General features: G+C 38.3%; 2 protein-coding genes across 2 annotated transcripts; one reads left to right on the forward strand and one right to left on the reverse strand.

Annotated features, from left to right (window-relative positions):
* Positions 1 to 243: 243 nt before the first annotated feature.
* Positions 244 to 19,509, reverse strand: LOC131768700 (ATP-dependent DNA/RNA helicase DHX36). The gene is made up of 24 exons (XM_059084426.2): positions 19,034 to 19,509; positions 17,680 to 18,287; positions 17,202 to 17,280; positions 16,680 to 16,751; positions 15,939 to 16,022; positions 15,504 to 15,603; positions 15,199 to 15,358; positions 14,556 to 14,703; positions 13,253 to 13,336; positions 12,793 to 12,870; positions 12,294 to 12,364; positions 11,423 to 11,552; positions 10,554 to 10,677; positions 10,210 to 10,271; positions 10,027 to 10,102; positions 9,804 to 9,853; positions 9,072 to 9,160; positions 8,585 to 8,675; positions 8,237 to 8,387; positions 3,384 to 3,490; positions 2,412 to 2,518; positions 1,852 to 1,939; positions 1,535 to 1,631; positions 244 to 1,142 (listed from the first exon to the last, which is right to left on the reverse strand). Exons 1-24 carry the CDS (start codon positions 19,502 to 19,504, stop codon positions 886 to 888), a joined length of 3,384 nt encoding a protein of 1,127 aa, XP_058940409.2. The 5' UTR covers positions 19,505 to 19,509; the 3' UTR covers positions 244 to 885.
* Positions 4,560 to 7,086, forward strand: LOC131768701 (melanocyte-stimulating hormone receptor). The gene has a single exon (XM_059084427.2). It carries the CDS (start codon positions 5,609 to 5,611, stop codon positions 6,695 to 6,697), a length of 1,089 nt encoding a protein of 362 aa, XP_058940410.2. The 5' UTR covers positions 4,560 to 5,608; the 3' UTR covers positions 6,698 to 7,086.
* Positions 19,510 to 19,630: the final 121 nt, after the last annotated feature.

Raw genomic sequence — 19,630 nt, forward strand, 5'->3', positions numbered from 1 at the left:
TTTAGACAGAAAGCAACGAACCCTTTCATGAGCCCCCCCTGTGACTCTACCCCCCCTCCCCACTGAACGCCATTCAAATAGGGGTACCCCCGTTCCAGGTTCAATGGAACTGTAAAATATTTAGGGGTTTCATTGGAGTGATGTGCAGCAGTGGCAACCTATTGAATCAAAAGAAAACGTTTATACAAATACAGATTTTAAATCCCACAGGATTGATTTAGGACATCACCGGAGGCAGTGAACTCGTGTGAAGAGGCACCTTTTATTGATTAAGAGTGAAATTTATAAAACGGTAAAAATGAACCAAGCAGGAATTAGGATAGCTTGGTAAACCGAATGCAAAGGGACTATGGACTGGTGACGAAACTCTCACGAAGTAACTCTGATATTTATGGCTCTTTTTCTAACCTGTTGTTTTTATTGGGAACAACAAAAAAAGCCAGAGATATATTCAAGGTATTTTAAGTTTGGCAAACTCAAAAGAGCTTCTTAAAGCCCAATTCATCGGCCCAAGGATTATACTTCTAATCTAATCTTCATTGGATAAAGGAAATAAAGATCTGATTCTACAAAATACCAAAAAATAAGATGATAAGTTTCCATACTGATGTATAACACTACGTGTACTTTCCATTCTGAGAAAATCTTACGAGATTAATTGTCGGGGTCAATGGAATCATACCCTTACAGAGATTGTATGACGATGTTTCTGGTTCTATCGTTAAAGTGCCGGTTTGCGGAGCTCAGTGTTACTCGTCTGGCGATTTGAAAATAACTATGCTTGAGCTGCACTGACCGACACCTAAATGGAGTATCAAACGTCTCGAGTTCTTTGGAGCACTACTGACAGTATCACCGTGACCTCAGCATTCACAGAAGTCATTGCTACCAAGGGGAAGATGAGAGAGGTTTCTGTACTGGCAGGGTAAGCAACAAGGCCACAGTCTCCATCAACTTGCCGTGGTAGTAAAACAGCGCGTCATCTGTAACTGCAGCTGAAAGACTACAAGCCATCATCTTGTTTATCTCCCGTCTAATGGACTGCAGCACTCGGGCCAGCCTTGGCGTACAGTAAAACGCCATCCAGTGGTCCCCATCCACCACCAGTGTAACACGGGGCTGCTGTGCTGAAGGGCCGTGCTCTGAAATACAATCGAAGTAGGATTTAATCCTTCCTAAAATCTGTGTCTCAAGGCCAACACTTGAGCATCGTGAAATCAGAGCTAAAGTGACCTTAATGGTGATTCAGAACAATGCCGCATAGCAAATAACGCTACCAACAAACGTCTCATGGATCATTTAAGAGTACAAGTTCCTCTAAATTAGATGGTTGAAACTTCGCAAACGTTCCATTAATCAACAAAAAACTAGCGGACCAATCAGAGAGCGAAGTGAACTTGACAACACCGTCAATTAATTAAAAAAAAAATGCATGAAGTCGGTAGCCTTGAATCAAGAAAAAACAGACTGGAGATGTGGATGATACTGAGGAATTATTAGTGATGGTGAATGACGCATTGAATAACTATATTACCTTGATGAATTTCGCTTACGTCCTTTCCAGAGAAACAGATCAAAGCAACAGGATGAACCATACTACTGTCACGGATAAACACTTGGGAGGACTTCACCTAAGAAAAAAATCAACATTTGAGAACCAAAGGCCGACGAGGATGTGTAGAATGTTTCTAAACATTTCATTCACATACCTCTCCTCTCTCTCTCTTTAAAAAATCGCTGTGGTAGCAACTTCTGTCAAAAGCGAGAAACAGCGACTCGACACGACGTCATTTTTATTAGCACGTCATTTACAAGATGTTGCATGGTTAAGACAACAAAATTTTCCCTTACTTTGTCATGGTACACAAGCCACTGGCTAGGAAATTGTTTCTCGTCAGAATTTACCGAGGAAGGATGCAATACGACTCTTCCATCAGATCTACAAAGAAGTAAAAAAATACCACAAAAACTACCACCAAATTTGGGTTTTACTCTGCTCATGGTAAGGGGAAACCACACAAACGCAGTTTGGGGGTACCAGGCTCATTCGACTTCCCAGATAAATTTGAAAACACTCACTACGGTATTAGCCTATTCCAGGCGCTCAGTTAGGGAAAAAAATTGCGAAATAGTAAACGGCGCAATTTTGTAGCAACAGAGCGAAAAGGAGAGAGGCTTGGGTCACATCATTACGCCCCCAGACCAAGCCTCACTCGATTTTTTCGGTCCTCCGCGACTATCGCGCTTCTTTTTATTAACTGAACGCGTGGAAAAGGCTTTTTTCCTATGTTTTCTTGTAGCCTGTGAAAAGGCTTTAAAAAAAGGCGAGGAGATGTCAACTCTTCAAAGAAAACCTTTTCAAGGAACATTTGTAATTGAAAATTAGCTTGATTAGGGGAGGCTCCACTTACTTAGTTCGAAAACCAACCCTGACTCGCTTCTTTCCTCCTCTACCTTTTGACTCCAAGGCAAGACCAACTTTAACAGCATTGGGGAACAAACCGGCGCATAAAATCGCCTACGTACGAAGAATTTAAGCGGATATACATACTTTCAGTAGGTTCAAGAGAGTTAATTTCCATGAACTTGTGAAAACTACACTGATTGAAAATTATACCAAAATGTAAAGAATTCGTCGTTTTTTTCTCTTATTTTCCTTGAATAAATTGCAAATTTTTTGCACTCTGGAAACTTGACCAGCATTTGGAAATTCTTCCTTCCAGACTGACAAGCGAAACTTTTGCCGGAGGGCACAGCCGCACCCCACCGTTTTTAAGCGCCCGCTTATCGTCTTCGCTCCTCTTCACTCGCCGCAAACGTGACACAGAGCAGTCAGTTTCAAGAAAAAAAAAATGAATTGAAGATATCCTTTTTGAGGTAATTAACGAATAAACGCTAGATAGTCAGAATACTAGTCAGCACATTTTCCACCTCAACTAACTAATTTTGCTTTTAGATGAGTAAACGGCTTTGAAATTTACAATTTGATCTGATACAAACTATTTCTAGCTTAAATAAATAAGAAACGAATAGAAAAGCGACAAGAATGTTTCCGAGGACAAATTCAGGTATTTCTCAAAAACGGTTCAAATCTTCTATCAAAACAGTTTTCTTCTGCACATGGTCAAATTATTATCAAGTCGACCTACTTCTCATTCAAGGTAAAAATTCCATACGTGACTATCTATTAGCGTAAAGAGGACATATGTTATATATTATAATGAAAAATTCATAGTTAAAAGAAAAACTTATGATTGCTTGCCAAATTTTATTGCGGAAACGTGTCGCTGTCAAGTTTTCGTCAACGTTAATTTTCACACGGATATTTCTCTCGTAGATGGGAATTGATAAATCAAAAAACTGTGCCAACACAACTTCCTTACCTTAACCAGTTCCATGTTTCCAGAAAAGTAATTGACCGTGTCATCACTGCTGGAGCTTGAAACTAAGCCCGAGTCATGAAGCAGGCGGCTAAATTGGTCACGCGTACCTAGCAATGCAAAAAAGGGGAAAGTGCGTTCGTGATCGACACACAGTATTGAAGCCATTAAACACGATTTAAATTTCAAATAACAGGAAACCCAAACAAAAGGGACTTTTTGGTAGAAAAAAAAGAGGGACATGGAAACTCTCAAGAACTTAAAAAATGAAGAAAAGACAAAGAATAAAAGGAAAAAACTTAAACTAAAGACGGTCATAATGTAATTGAAATATACGGAGAAGCATTCATTTCGACTTGGAGTGTTTTTAATTATTTTGCTTTTTTTTGTCTTTTCTTTATTTCTCAAACATTGGCCTTCTTTATCCAAACCACTCGTGCATGTTTGCCTTTTCAAGAAGAGCATCAAACGCTTACGAAAGATTTTCCAAAAAAAATGTCTGACATGAGCGTGGGATGGAGCGAAAATATGAGTATTCATTTTTGAATTTTTTATCGCGGCATAAAGCTTGTTCAGCTGAGACTCTAAACATATTACTTTTAGTGTTCTTTAGTGTAAAATTGGGACGTGAGGGAAAGCCAAAATTGTAACGTGACCAAGTTTTAAGTATTTCCACTTTCATTTCGTAATATATAGTTTTTATTTGGAGTTACGCCATGAATAAATAATGCAGTCAATCTATTGCTTTTTGGACAATCATAATATTCACATCACTTTCGATCGGCACGAAGAAGATAACCCCGGGTTAGTATGAATCATAAATCCATAAAATAAAAAATAAATTAAAAACACATATTGTACCGTTGATATTAGAGACTGCCCGATTGAAATTTTGACAAGTAACACTATTGGAACGAAATTCTTTCGTGGAAGTCTGCCGGCCCTTTGTCTTCAGTAAAAGTAAACATGGAGGCTGTGACAAAGAACAACATTTAATCTAACAAAAACGATTCGAAAGGAGATTAATACAAAATAAATAGAAGACAAAAAATTAGATATATTTCTCAAACGCGCGTGTCTTTAGCCCGCATTACCCGCTCTTTGCGTTTGCTGACAAATCTAATTACCGCCTTGTAAGTCAAAATACATCACGCAGCATAGCCAGGTGCACCGCAAGAAGTAAAAACAACTCGAAGGCAAAAGAGAACGGGTGACAATTGTTGAAACAGAGAAGGTTTTTTTACCGGCTTGATAAGCATCTCGCTATCGAAACTGCCACAGACTTATGGCAATGTTTGTTCAGCGTAAAAGTTGATGATAGCCAAAGCAAATAAGAAATGTACTTAATCTAAACTGGACTCCGCGGTGATATTCATTTCCATACTTATTTTTCAACTCAAGCGAAACTCATTCTTGAAGGACTCGTCCTTTTTTCATAACATGCCTAAAAACGGAAGCCCAGCTAAACTCTTAAAAACGTGATTTATCGCGGAGGGAATTTCTACGACCGGCATTTTAGCACCAACCGGACAAATTACTGCAAAGCATTTGGTTCGATGACGAGGAAACTTCTGGAAAAACGTGCCTCTGAAGGACTCTGCCTTTTTAAAAACACAAAACTTCGGAAATTGAACTACTTCAAGCCCCCTACTTGTATCATCATCGTCATAACGAAAGAACTCCAACGAGGTGCATTTCAAAACCATCTGAGACACGTAAAGTGCATTTGGTACTTTAAAAGGTAGGAACCTTTGATCGGATTAGTTCAAAAACGTCTTGTAAAATATAGTGATTGGTTTCGAAAGAAATTCTGAAGCCGGAACTTTCCCTCAAAGAACAAAGATCACATCAGTCTGGCAAGGATGTTTTTATCTGTCGCCGTTTGGTGTCAAAAGGAAACACAGTCACACCTCTGGGGATTCAGCAAAGCGGCTACGATTATAAGCAATAGAAATTAGCATAGCAGTTACCTAAGAATCCGAAACTTGCCCCCCCAGCCGACAAATTCAGCACTTTCGAAATCTTTCATGACAAGAACAGTCATAAATTTCATCTGAAAGTTGAGTAAGTTCTCGTCTCGTTTACATGTGAGGAGATAGGATTTCCGCGCTTCCGTCGCTGATTTGATATCCATATACATTCAGAAGGCATGAGTGACATTTGATTTCATCAGCGACGTAAGCTGTTCGAATAAGAAGACGTACGCGCCACAAGTAAACATTTCCGTCATGCAAAACGCCACGATGAGTTCTCCGTCCGTCGAAGCGCAAACAATCAAGATACAGTGCTATCATCTGGAAGAAGAATGGAGCCACACAAGGGAAACTTTTATAACTAACGTTATCCTCATTGTAGTGAATTTGCTGACCTCTGTCACGTCGACAGCGGGCAATATTCTAGTTATTATGGCCGTGAAAAGAACTCGTTCGCTCCGAACGCCGTCAAACACGCTTCTTTGTAGCCTAGCGCTCTCCGATTTGCTAGTCGGCGCCATCGTTCAACCGATGTACGCTCTACAAATGATCTTCGAAATAAGAAGAAATTCTGACGGTTTCTGCATCGCCAAGATTACCACAACAGGATCTTTAGCTTGGGTATGCGCTGGCGTTTCTTTCTTGGTCATATCCGCCATTTCAGTTGAGAGGCTTCTGGCAATAAAACTTCACTTAAGATACAAGGCATTGGTTACAATTCCGCGAGTTTTGACCGTAGTCATGTTTTTCTGGGTTCTGTGTACGGCTTTGATCATGGCACGTCTTTTAGGTGCCCCGTATAACATACTTGTGCTTACCATTTTTGTAATGGACGTGAACAGCATTGCAATTGTGATCTTTGCCTACTCCAGTATTTATCATCAAGTGCGAAAACTTCAGAATAAAACTCGCGATCAGAGACATCTTGCGCCACCTGGTATAAATATTCATAGCTTTAAACGCTCCGCGGTGACGATGCTCTACGTAATTGTGCTTTTCCTGGCCTGTTATATTCCGTTTATCACTACACTTGTGGTAAGATTGCTCGAAGGGGGCAGCCTGTGGCTGAACATCATCTACAAAATTACGGCTTCGATAGTCTACATTAACTCATCTTTAAACCCTTTTGTGTACTGTTTTCGTTCAAAAGAAGTACGAACAGCTATTTTCAAATTACTAGGGAGGAAATACACGCTAGACAAAAACGGAGATTTTATTCCGGTGTCAAAGTATGGAACGCAAAACTTGAAGACATACGCAGTCAAAAACTTGACGATATTTCCGTCTGGTTACTTTCAACATTCACTGAATCAGTTGAGTAACCTGCCCGAGACACAAGTTTAAAAATGGCTTAACGAAGCTGACTCAGTCGTGGACCATTCAAAGTCAGAGTTGACAATCATCGTTACATGCTTCAAAGTGTTAAAATGATGAGGTCAAAGTAGAGGAAGAGGTAGGCCCACCAACGCAGGGCGGGTATCTTCCGGTTCGGAAAAGTTCCCTTATTTTCAACCTTTTATCTCAAGAGGGCAGTGCTGTAAGATTTTCCTCATAGGTAATTTAAGCGTAGAGGTTTACCAGAAAGTAACTTCAGGGACAGGCCTACATTACAAAAACCTAGATCATCCTCTAATCCCACTCAGGATTAGACGGCTGCATGTGTGTGACATCGTCAAAGAGTGCCAAGAAAGTTATAATTATCGCTAAATTATCGTTCGTTTTGTCCACTGGAATAAAATGCACTAATCTCAGTTCTTATTTTATTTACTCACACGACGCCTTCGACATCGGTGATGCTGGCAGTAAGAGGGGCGCAAGTCACATATGAACCTACCAATGGCCTAACTTATAATCGCGTTATTTACAACTTAGCGCTGGATCATCTCACCACAAATCGGCTAAACTCATAAGGATCTTCATCCTCTCAAGCGCGTGACTATCAAAGATCTTTCCCTTCCACGCCCGTGACATAAGTTGATAAAGCATGAAGAAAAATTAATATACTTTACATTTAAGGTTTTCTAACATGACCAAAAAAAAATCAAACAGGAGAGGCATGCCTTTGTAAAACAAGTGCTACACGCGATAGAGCATAACATGAGTTGAAATACGACACAAAGGTGTATTTTTGACGAGTGATAACACACTGAATGTAATTGACAAAATACAGGACTAAACGGAAAAAATATAACGTCAATATACAGCTGCTGTCAGGTATTTAGGATCAAATAGTCACGCTGCTTGTTGAAAGATTTATGAGATTCTTAGAAGGAGAATATCAACAACATTCCACTCTAGGAAAACTCGGTTTTCTCTCACACATAAAATTGACAAGAGGAAGACAAAAGAAGTATCGTGACAGAAGGCCTAACCGTTAAACTATCAAACCGTGACTCGCACGTAACTTCTAAAACTCTCTTTACTCATTTTCCTACAAAGAGATGTAAGGTCTTAAGGAAGAGGCAAATCTATTCCGATCTCGGGAGTCAAATGAAATAAAAAAGAATGGAGAGAGTTTTGAAATGATATGTCCACAGAGCTTGTAGTTTCAGAATTTCTATGTCCCCCTTTTCCCCTGTAACCGCTTTACGATCAGCCAAAGATGCCAGAGAAACTCCAACGCATGATTACCACCTAAATTTCATACCTTTAGCGGAGCTTAGAGGAAAACACAAAACATTTCAGGCACAAAACAATCCCAGTTATCTCAATTTGGAACAGAAACTTTCACGCAAAGCTTATTGCCATGGTTTTTCTACCAGGATGGGGAGAAAGATAGTCTTTCCTTGAGAAACTACAAGGGAGTAATCGACATTTTCATGAGTAAACTAGACGAAGGAACGTTTAGAACGTTTGTACTAGAAGTGGATAACTGGTACCTACCGCGTATCATATTGAGAGTGCCCCAGTGAAGAAATCGTTGTTGAACAAATTGTTTCCCTTGAGATCGACTGATGGCCTCTAACCAACCATTATAAGCATTCAGCAGTGCCACGTGGTCACTTTTGCTGTCGCCGGCAAAGTTTTTGCGAGACTGCGGCAAGAAATCAAACGATAAGAATCTTTCCTCACCGTAGATTAAGTGTCCATGTTGCATTGTACGATCTTAGCGTGCCACATGTACGGATATAACAAATGTATTAGATTTTCAAATTCCCATAATCACTATTAACCATTTTCTGGTCTTGAAGTTTATGTGAAACTGATGAAACTAGAAAGCTAGTATCTTACCTGATCAGCCTGCTCTCGTAAGTTGAGCGGCGATACAAATGGATCTTTATAATTGAGGCCCGCTGCAATGGTCAACACCGGATCCAAGCACCTACGCGAGAACAAGAAAAAACTAAGCGATATTAATGTCACGAGAATAAGGGAAATGATCATCAACTAAAGAGGCTCTCGACTGTTAAAGAGATTCTCCTTTCCAGCACCTTGGAAATGTATAAAGAATATGCATGAGAATATCTAAGGGTGTCAAGGGTTACTGACTACAGTGTTGCGTCGACAAACACTAATGAAACTTCAGCTGCGCAGGTTGAACCTAAAACTCTTTCTTTAAACTGAAGAGCATTGTTGACTGATTCAGTCACTCTTTTAGAATTCCTTTTAAAAGACTGAGCTCTTACGAGCAAAGAGTCTCGGCAAGTGGAGCGTCTAAGACAAAAGTATAAAGCAAAGCCGAACCACTCAGGCACTTTCCCCGTGCATTACCACTCACCTGAAAATAGCACCGTATATAATCATTTTCGCTATTCGCGGTTCGACGGGTAAATGCGCCATGTGTCTTCCAAGCGGCGTCAATTGCTCCTGTCGTAAAAATGAGAAGTGATATTAGCTTTATGAAAATATCTTCGGTGTTTTAAGACATCTTTCAATCCTTCCCTAAAACGAAGCTGACATAACAATCTGCCACACTTTCCTAATTAGCAGCTCGAGCCCCTGCCATTAAACCAAATAAAAAGGTTCTTGTTCCTTTCATCATTCATTAAACTATACGCGCTCATTATACGTTCACTGATCATTGTAATAATATTATTGTAATAAACTGAAATCTCAACAATTTGCCATGCACTTCTAATGTACTATCAAATTAGAACCAAAAACATTTTACATAGCACCGGTGTTACTGTTGCAGTAATTTAAATAACGCGCGCCTGATTGGCTGAAAACGAGTGCATTTTTCATGTAACACAGGTGCAAAGTTGTAACACAAGTGCAAATTACAAATAGCACACGCGCGCTGCCAAAATTTTGTCCGTCTTGACTTTCTGTGATGCGTTTCTCATGCAAATTATTAACAAGTAAACAACTTGACTAGTCTCGTGCAATTTGGTGTAAATAAGCACTTGTAAATTTTCAAAAACTTGTCTTTGAAAATTTTACTCGTGCTTATTAACACCAAATTGCATTCGAAATCATGTTGTTACCTGTACTTAAAAGTTCAACGTACCTTGGTATCCATTGCTCCAATCTCTTCTAACTGTGTTATTGCATTGTGAACTGTAATTCGAGACACAAGCAAGTTGGTTAGAACGTTCAAAACATAGGCAACAGCGCAGTTGAACTGTTCAGTAGTACATGAGGAGTTCTCCATTAAAATTTACATTAAGCTTAGATTGAATCGAAAAGAGCACGATCTCTTGACTGATATAGGAAAAGAAACATCATTTTACCGGCAAATGGTGACGGAGGATCCAAGGCCTTGGACAAAAATTGCCGCACGGAGTAGGATTCGTCTATAGATTGGATCTGCGAACGTTATTCAGAATATATTACCCTTACAATATTTACGCAAAGAGCTTAGTGTTCCCTTGGAAAACTGTTTAACGACTATCAACTGAAAGCATACTCCGTACCTTTGTTTGAAGGACGATCTCTTCGAGGGAAACTCTTTGCATTTCAGGTGACTGGTACGGGGCTATGAAAAGTGACAAAAATAAACAATACAATGGGCGAAAAATCACAAACAGATCAGAGTTTGTTTTGAAAGTCATCAGTGAATCAAATGCAGAACTTGAAAACAGGGAAGTCCCTTAGAAAACAAACCAAGCTCTTAGCACCGGCCACACGTCAATTTACGATGAATGTAGTAGCAGCACACAACTGACCCATCAGAATCAAAACAAAGAGTTCACAATTTTCTGAGTTTCACCCTTCAAAATAAAGTAAAATCGATCCTTGTTGTGATACAGACACATACCCATATGTTCAAAACGTTGTCTTGTAAAGAGGTTGAAGCACAAACCAGGTTGACAACGACCAGCCCTGCCTCGCCTCTGAACCACACTAGCCTGAGATGTCCAGTGCGTCATCAAACAGGACACCTAACAAATAACAGTTGACGTCAAACAACAATCGTTATTATTGAGCTTTATACTTTTCTTGTGACGTGGCGCTGATGAATTTTCTGAAGAATTTGCGACTTAGCCACTCGCATTTTCCCGCGCTTCAAGAAATTTACATACTGTGCTTTCAATCCTCATTGGCTCCTTGTGATATTTTCCTTTCTTCTCATTGGTTGTTGTGATTTCTCTGGTTTTGGTTTAACGACATTTCATCGAAAACAGTCTAAAAGAGATTCCTATCGATTATTATTAGGAAACATCCACACAGACGCAAGAGGAACTCAAAGCAGTCACTTTCATGTTGGAAAACCCATGCTGCCTTTCCACCTTTATTTACTCAGAAAAACGTTTGCCTGTTCCAGGCATTCAGTTCGTAAACCCGACCGCGATTGTAAATGGCGCGTTATTAGCAGATGAACAAAAAACCGAGCAAAGTTTGTCGTTTTTTCACTCCTTGCTACTATCGCGTCGTTTACAGTCGTGTTCTGTTTTACAAACTAAACTCCTGGAATAGGCTACAAAAACATCCAAGAAACAAATGAGATAAAGGTTACTTAATTTTTGGAAAATCAGGTTCATTGAGTCTAAACATAACTTAAACGTTGTTGACCAGTCTATTTTGCCCGTGTCTATGGCGCGAAAAAATCTCGTCTTGGCGAGTGCCCTTGACGAGCGGTACCGGCTGGTGGAAATATGGCTTATTATTACTGATAATTTGATTCACCTTCTTTCCTGTATCATAAATTTTTTCCTTGTGATTGCCAGCATTTATAACGTAAACAATGTCATCAATAGTTATTGAAGTTTCTGCTATGTTGGTCGCTAATACAATCTTGCGTACTCCAACAGGTGGTCTGGGAAGGAAACAAACTTTTAAAAGAATGTAAAAAAGGCTAATTCACCATTAATTTTGTCATCTTTCTTGGTTTTAGTTTCTGATTGTTTTACGGTATGGAAAAAGGCTAGGAATATATATTTTTCATAATTATGATAAACATAACTTACACGCATGAGAAAATCCCAGGATTCAAAGAAAAAAGCGAACTTAGGTATGTAGTCAGTTTAAATTGATAATTATCACTGCATGGGAACCCATAGAAACAGGATCAACGCAGGCCCTGATATCAGTGCCAAGTATCACTTTGAGTCAATTCCCCTAAATTGCTAAACTCGCCTCCTAAATTAAATAATACTCTGTATTTAAGTTAAAAAGTGTTGGAGGTTTATCGCGGTAGAAAACTTCCATAGTTCTTATCAGCGCTCGCAAGCCTAATTGATTCGTCGAAGTTTTAGATCAAATCGCAGTCGAATCGATTCCCCAAAACTGTGAAATATTCTTCTTCACGTGACTCCTTTTGAGGACAGTTTCACTGCTATTAATTATGTACAAAAACGTACAAGAAGTTACTGTAGACGACGGAAGGTTGAAAAAAGCTGTCTGCTATGATGGCACAACCCTTTAGGATGCGACATTTTACTAAAAAATTTAATGTTTCGATAAATTTACAAAAATACAACTTAGGACTCGAGCAAAATGTGGGGTCCCTGCGTTCATTGTCTCTAACGTGATATTCTTTACCCTTAATGTAACAAACCTTTCAAACACTGTTCGTTGGTTAAATATTGGAAGCATGGAGTGGAGTGGTAGCACAAGGAATTGGGATTTCTGAAACAATTTAACAAGAATTATTTATTCAAATACAAATAAAATTTACACCATAAGAAATTTACCCAAAGGAAACAAAGAGAACAACAAAGAGAAAAACAAGGAGAAAATTTTCCCTTGCATAGTTTTGTTCATAATCAGATACAAGCCTGACACCCTACAACACTCAATCTCTGAGAGTGACTAGCATCTAATTTATACATTATTACCCCTGAATCCCCCAAGGTCATGAGAATAAAGGAAATGATCACCAACTACAGAAGCTCTTGATTGTTAAATAGATTCTCCCTGTCAGCACCTTAGGAAATGTATAGAGAACAGTTTAGAGAATATTCCTACCAATGTTAAGTTGTAAAGAGTTAACCTTGTCGTGTAACGAACCAAAAACGATTTTCCTTAAAACAAAATCAAAGTAACCTCTCACGTACATCACTGATCCTGGATAACAACATGTCATGAACAACATTGATTTCATCCCATCCAGCCAAAAAGCATAATATGGCTCCCTGTCGAAAAAAGGATGACGTTCACTTACAAAGAGGAAATGATTATTGACAGTAAAAGACACAATTAGTCATCGTGGAACCCAGGCGAAAATTAAATTGAAAGGATACAACAGAATCAAGTAATTACTATAACTGAACATGCAAAACTAGTCTTTCTACGACTTGTTCTTGTTTTGCTTTGTTTTATTTCTTTTTCTTTGGTATGTTTGCTTTGTTTGCTTGTTTCTACTGTTTACCGAAAAAGTATTAAAGGCACGCTCGATCCCAACCTCCTTGCGGTCATCGTGTTCGCTAAATTCTCCGCGATCACGCAACAACGTACTGTTTGCTGTTCTGCTGAGGTTTAAGTTGTTGTTAATGATGCTTTTTACGTTGTTCTTACCTGTGGGTAGTTCTTAGACACAAAAAGAATTGTCTCAGTAACAAGCTCGGCATCTGCCTCAGGGCTGTCCGCATCCTTGCTGGCCTGGTAAGTAAAAGAGTTATTGATTTTGACAGCAACTTGCCATCACAACAACTGAACAACGTCATAACAGCAATTCAAATATGCTGGCCACACTGTAAATACATAAAAGAAAAGCACTACAACCAGAGTAACAGTGATACTATGGGATTATTATTACTTGAAAAATAGGTGTCTCAACACCCCAGCTCCAGCATCTAAAGAACAGATTTTTAGTACAAATTGATAGAAAATTCAGAAGAAAAAAAAAAACAATAATAGGAAAATTAGAATTTAGTCCACTGGATTTATTCCAATAGCAAGCTAATGATGAGATTATCCCAATTACCTCTCTAACCTGATGAGTCCATGTACAGAAAAGCTCAGCAATTGTAAAATTTATTTGCTCACACATATGTGCATATAAACATGCACATGTAAACACATCAAAATGCAGAAACAGCTGTGCAAATGAGGCTTAAAAAAAAACACAGAAAACTGTTGACATAGACAAGTAATACCTTGAATAAAGAAAAGCTCAAAGGTTAGCTGGAACAGCAACATTTTTCATTAAACCTGGGCTGGGGTGTTGAGAGAAAAAAAAAGCATAACTTCAATTTATATACCAAGTTTGTTATCTTCATACTGTTTAAAAAAAACCTTGGACTGGCCACTAATGGTTAGTCATACTAAACATAACATTGACTAGGGAAACTGGCATGCTTATTAAAAAAATTAAGGGTTGTTTCTTTTAGTGAAAGGTTGGGTGGGAGGGGGCTTGGTCAAGAGGAGGGGATTGGGAACTGGAGGACCAGGGAGATAAATTTGGTGCAAGGATGAGAACTACCAGCAAACACTACCCATTTGTGACAATGGGCTTTGAAATGAAACCCAGACAGAACAGAGGAAAGTAGAAATTGAGTCACTGGAGGCCCACTGGACAGTTCTTCTTTAAAATTAATGTGACAGAAAAGTGAGTTTATTTTGGCTAACTCAAGCATACATGTATGAAAGGCAATTATAACTTTTATTCGTTTAAAGTTCAGACACAACTTTCGAAATTTGACACTAGTTTAGGTTAACAGAGTATTTCAATTTAACAGAATTTCACTTCTATATTTGTGTTTCCTTCAAATAGTTGTTAATATTAGGGTAACAATTTTTGAACTGGGTTCACTGAGGAACTGAACAAACATTAAAGCTTACAAAGTAATATAATTATGACTACATTTTGGACAAAAACCTGTGAAGAACTGCAATCTGGCTTGAACCGTTTGCTCTTGACAGTTGCAGGTTTGGATAAAGGTGTTCTGCTCAGGAATTCATAGACCTCTGACAAAAAGTATTCTGTCACATCATGAGTGAATCCTGGAATGACCAGACTGGGACAGCTATTTATAAAAAATAAGTAATTGAATATAAATTAATAAATAACGAAATAATAATAAAAAAAACCAAAGCCTGTGTTAAACATTCTGTGCCAACTGATGGTGATGCGGTTTTCATATACTGCATTATGCTCTAATATGCCTTACATCAGACTGCATTAAGCAGTTCACAATTTTCATGACAGAAAATTTTGCCCAGTCACACCAATCAACACTGGGAGCCATGTTCTCTACTCTTTGCTTGAAGGACATCAGTTTTTTAACATCCCTGCTGACCAGTACAGAAAAGATGCAGGAGATGAGGCCTACAATTTATCCAAGAAGACTAGAACATCTGATCATTAGCAAATGTTGTAGAAAAGGCAGTGCATTCTCCACAGTAATTTAAGACACCATATTGGTTCAGTCTGGGGCTTCTGTCATTCTCTATTCTTCATTCATTGTTTACATGTAAACCCCTATCTAAACAAAAAAAAGAGAATTGAATTCACTAGATACCCTCGAAAATAATGTGAGAATCTTTCCGAATTCACAGTTGCACTCATCACTATGATCTTGATGTCCTGGTTTTTTTCAAGCAAATCTTTAAGGAGGATCAGAAGAAAATCTGTGTTGATATCCCGCTCATGCACCTCATCAACTATGACATGACTGACACCTGTCAAAGAAATACAACAAAGGAGATAAAACATGAAAAGTAAAGCATTTTTAAAAAAAACTCTTAGATGTATTTTAATTGACTTGGGAGAAAAAATTTTCTTCATTTGTTTTATGATAAAAAAATTTTAAAATGCATCACTTGCCTTTAAGAAAGGCATTACTCTGCATTCTTCTGAGTAGTATTCCTGTGGTGCAAAACAGTACACAGCCCTTCTGTGATGGCAGTCTGCCCTCCAGTCTAACCTGACAGTGAAACATGCCACATTGACCAACAATAAACACGATTGATGAAGAAAAAACATTTTAACTTAAAAAAAGAAAAAAGGTTCTTCTGGCTACTTCAGTCATGAAATGAAAAGAAGTGGCAGGGAATATGTACAGAAAGATGCAGATTGACTGTAAAACTTGATATCCAACACAATCGAATTGATATAGATTGACTGTAGCACTTTGATATGCAAGGTGATCTTCTTTTCAGTAACATGTCATTAGGTAACAAGCAGAAGAGTCCATGCTAATGATCATTTGAAACAATACTCAAAATAGAGGTCACCTATATTGGTCCTCTGAGGCAATACCTGGTAACCCACACTCTTTCCTAGTATCTCATCCCTTTCTGAGGCCACTCTCTCTGCAATTGACATGGCCACTATACGACGTGGCTGTAAAAATAACAAGAGCAATAAACATTATGTGTCAGCACCTGTGTGCCTTTGCATTTCCCTTAACATTTTTGCTGCATTGTTTTATGTCACCATTCTAAGACATACATGTGCATTGATTTGTTAGCAATAAACCACACATTGCTTTTTCCCAACACTGAAAGGCATGAGTTTTTCTACATTTTGCTTCTTTCTACCTTCTTTTTATTTAGAGTTATTTAGCCAAAAATGTTTTCCACAGTTTTGATAGTTAATTAAACTTGTTCAAGCCACATGGTATTTGGGTTTCTAAGCAATTTGCATCCATGCCATCTCACAAAGTAAAAAGCATTAATGCAATCCAAATTCCTCACTGGTTTCTTACTTCTAGGTCAGCTATCTCTAACAAGATGCATGCTCTTCCCAAACTCCTAAGACCAAGTAAATACCACAAAAACTGCACCTCAAATCCCCACATTACTTGTTCCAATGCTTCGCATATCAACAAGTTAAAATAATACAAAGGGTACAAATAATTTGCATGAAAAGGTAAGGACAAATAATTATTAGTATCACTATTTGTAAATGACTTGCTGCTTTCTTTTCTGTAAAAAAAAAAATAAGGGTAAATGACTGATTTATTGCATTATTAATAATAAAAATTTTGATCAATTGTACCTGTGTAACAACAATGTTGCAGGCTGAGCCCTTGCCTTTTTGTATGGCATCATCCAGAATGAACTGAGGAATCTAATGAGTCACAAAGACAGGAAAAATTAACCCTCTCCACCCTAACATCAGTATCCATATTCTCAATACTATTCTCTATGAATTTCTCTAACATACTGACAAGGAGAATTTGTTTAACAATCAAGAGCTTCTTTAATCGAGGATCATTTCCTTTATTCTTGCGACCTTAATGTATGATTCAGAGGGAATATATCAAGGAGAAATTAGATGCTAATCACTCTTGGGGGTGAAAATGTTAATGATCAAGTTACTATTTCTTCTTTTTTAAACATACATTAGCAACTTATCAGGTGCACTGGTATAGTACAAGTCAATGCCAAATTAATTGAAGAACTGACAGTCTTGCTACCTCACCAAAGTTTAATTTGCAAAACATTTTTCCACTGTCTCAGTAGACCCTTCAAAGAAATAAGCAAAAGATAAATTAAACTGAAATCGATACCAACTTACCTGAGTAGTTTTACCACATCCTGTCTCTCCAGAGATAACAACAACACGGTTTCTTTCAATCAATTCAGTGATATTCTCCCTTAAAAACATGGGGTGAAAAAGGTAAGTTATAAGTAAAAATTACTTATTTCTTGGTTTAAAACAACTTAATTAAATAAATGCCACATAGAAATCTGAAAAGTGCTGAATATGCATAATATCATTGACAACCTGTCATTATTGCAGCTTTCTTGGTTTTGTGAATCCAAAAATGCATCAACAAGAAATGGGCCTTGAATTCATGTTTTGTCAGAATAGCCAATTTCACCCCAACACCTTCCTTTCAAGGTACACTACCTACTAAAATATTTTAGTGAAAGAGTATTTCCAAACCATTTCCCAGTAGAGTGAACATCCACCCCTGGTCAAGTAAACAAAGTCTCTGGGAACAAGACTAGATGGCCTGAGGATAATCTTAGGCTAAGAAACCACAATATACCTGTGACTTGCAACAGGCAATGTCTTTGTCTCATTGTTAAAGCATGAATTTCTTGACCTCAGCATATTTTGCCTGTTTGAAAATTCCTGAAGCAACTGCCGGCTGAGTTCCTTGTGTTGCTCTGAAAATAATGGTTTCCATGGAGAACCACTAAAGACATCTTTTACTACAGAAGATGTGGTAAAAGAATTAAAAGGTGCAAAACTGTCAGCATTGTATTGTGTCTTCTTTCTGATAAATGATTCAGAAGTGTTTTGGGCAGGAAAGTTTAAAAAATCATGTTCCTTGACTATAACAGGGTCTTGCTTAAACTCCTCTGGGTTTGTTGATACAGACTGGGAATAACTCTCATGACTGCTTCCAGGTAACACTATTTCATTGACAGGTCCTAGTGATTTTTCAGCTACTTGAGCTGGCTGGCACTGCAATATCTGCTGCTGAATTCTGGGTTCATAAGGTTGCTGCCTGAGTACTGAGTATTTTAACAAAAATGATTCAACTTTAGACAATTTCTCATCATCTATGTAAATCCAGCGGGGTTCATCTTTGTTCTCCATGGCTTCTTTCTTTAAAACACTGGCTGCTCCAACACTTGCAACTCCAAGTTTCTGTCAAGATCAATAGATAGATGACAAGGCATTTTGAAACCCAGTTGCGGTTCATTAAGACCCATTGACATATAGACAAGATGCAAATCCAGCTATAATCAAATGCATAGTTTTGTATCTTTGATTTTTGCAAAAAAACAAACAAACCAAAAAAAAAAATGTGGAATCAATATTTTATTTCCAGGTGCACTTATTTTCTGTAATTCTCTGCTTTAATTGCTTTAATTCCCAAACAGTTGCCTTGCAAAATAAATTTGGCTCTATGCAACACAGCCACAGCCCAATCCATAGTCCCACATATAACAATTTAGCCCCCATGAATGATGGATATCTAATTTCTTTTAACAGGATCATCAGAAAGAGTAAAAGTTAATTATTCTTACCCTGTTATACTCTCCCACCAACACAGCACCACAGTTTCTTTAGAAACTTACCCCCTCTATTAGTATTGAGAATATGCTACTGATGTTAAGGTGTATAGGGTTAGTTTGTTGGGATAGTTTTGTTATCAATTCAGTTGATAATAATTAATTACCCTGCCATTACTCTCCCACCAATGCAGCACCACAGCTTCTTTAAAAACTCACTACCTTTATTAGTATTGAAAATATGCTAGTGGGGAGGATTTCAAAGGCTGTACTGAAGTTCCTAACTCCTTTCCATCAGCTTCTCAATCTCAAAGTAACTTGACCTTTCAATTTGTTCTCAGACTTTCCCGAAATCTTTACATTTATATGTCTTCCTACCTCCAATTCAACACAAGCAAGTGCAGCTGCATTTTTTTCAGCTTCTCGCTTAGATGAACCTTCGCCACCAAAAGACATTGGTCTTGGCCAGGGTATATTCACGGTGGACTGCCAAAAGTTGAAATCCACTTGTTTGTTTGAGAAAGACAGTGAATTTCCCTTTAGAGCTCCTTGTAGTATATTGTGCAGCTTTTCCTTAGAATTTGGAAATCGTTGCGCAGCTTCGGAACCTCGAAAATGTCGAGAAGAGTTTTGGTTTAATAGTCTCGGGGGTTGTGATGGTTGTCGAGTCTGTTGAATGAGGCCTCCGCCAGTTGGGAAATCCTGAGAGGGAAATTGGACTCTTGGAGGTGGGCCACCCATAAGAGGAGGTGGATGAACCAGATCTGAGTGAGGGCGACCTTGGAAAGACGAAAATCGCGGTCTGAAAGTATTGTTTCCTGGTTTTGGAAATCCATTGAAATGCGCCATTTTGAATTTAGCGCTCGTACTGCGCAAGCGCAGATGCAAACTCCCCTGTCACACACCACACAACAAATGTCACGCGATGGTCATATAATAATTAGACGAGGTTAGACCATCTGTATACTTAGGAAA

This window comes from Pocillopora verrucosa, chromosome 10, assembly GCF_036669915.1.
Source record: "Pocillopora verrucosa isolate sample1 chromosome 10, ASM3666991v2, whole genome shotgun sequence".
Taxonomy (NCBI): domain Eukaryota; kingdom Metazoa; phylum Cnidaria; class Anthozoa; order Scleractinia; family Pocilloporidae; genus Pocillopora; species Pocillopora verrucosa.

Bases quoted from the DNA above. Each gene is read 5' to 3' on its own strand.
- LOC131768701 (XM_059084427.2), top strand. From the start codon at position 5,609: ATGCAAAACGCCACGATGAGTTCTCCGTCCGTCGAAGCGCAAACAATC.
- LOC131768700 (XM_059084426.2), bottom strand. From the start codon at position 19,504: ATGGCGCATTTCAATGGATTTCCAAAACCAGGAAACAATACTTTCAGA. The intron at 17,281-17,679 runs GTATATTGTGGT...CATGTTTTTAAG, and splicing joins TTGCCTGTTGCAAGTCACAG to GGAGAATATCACTGAATTGA. The intron at 1,632-1,851 runs GTAAGGGAAAAT...TTTTTTTCTTAG, and splicing joins GGCTTGTGTACCATGACAAA to GTGAAGTCCTCCCAAGTGTT.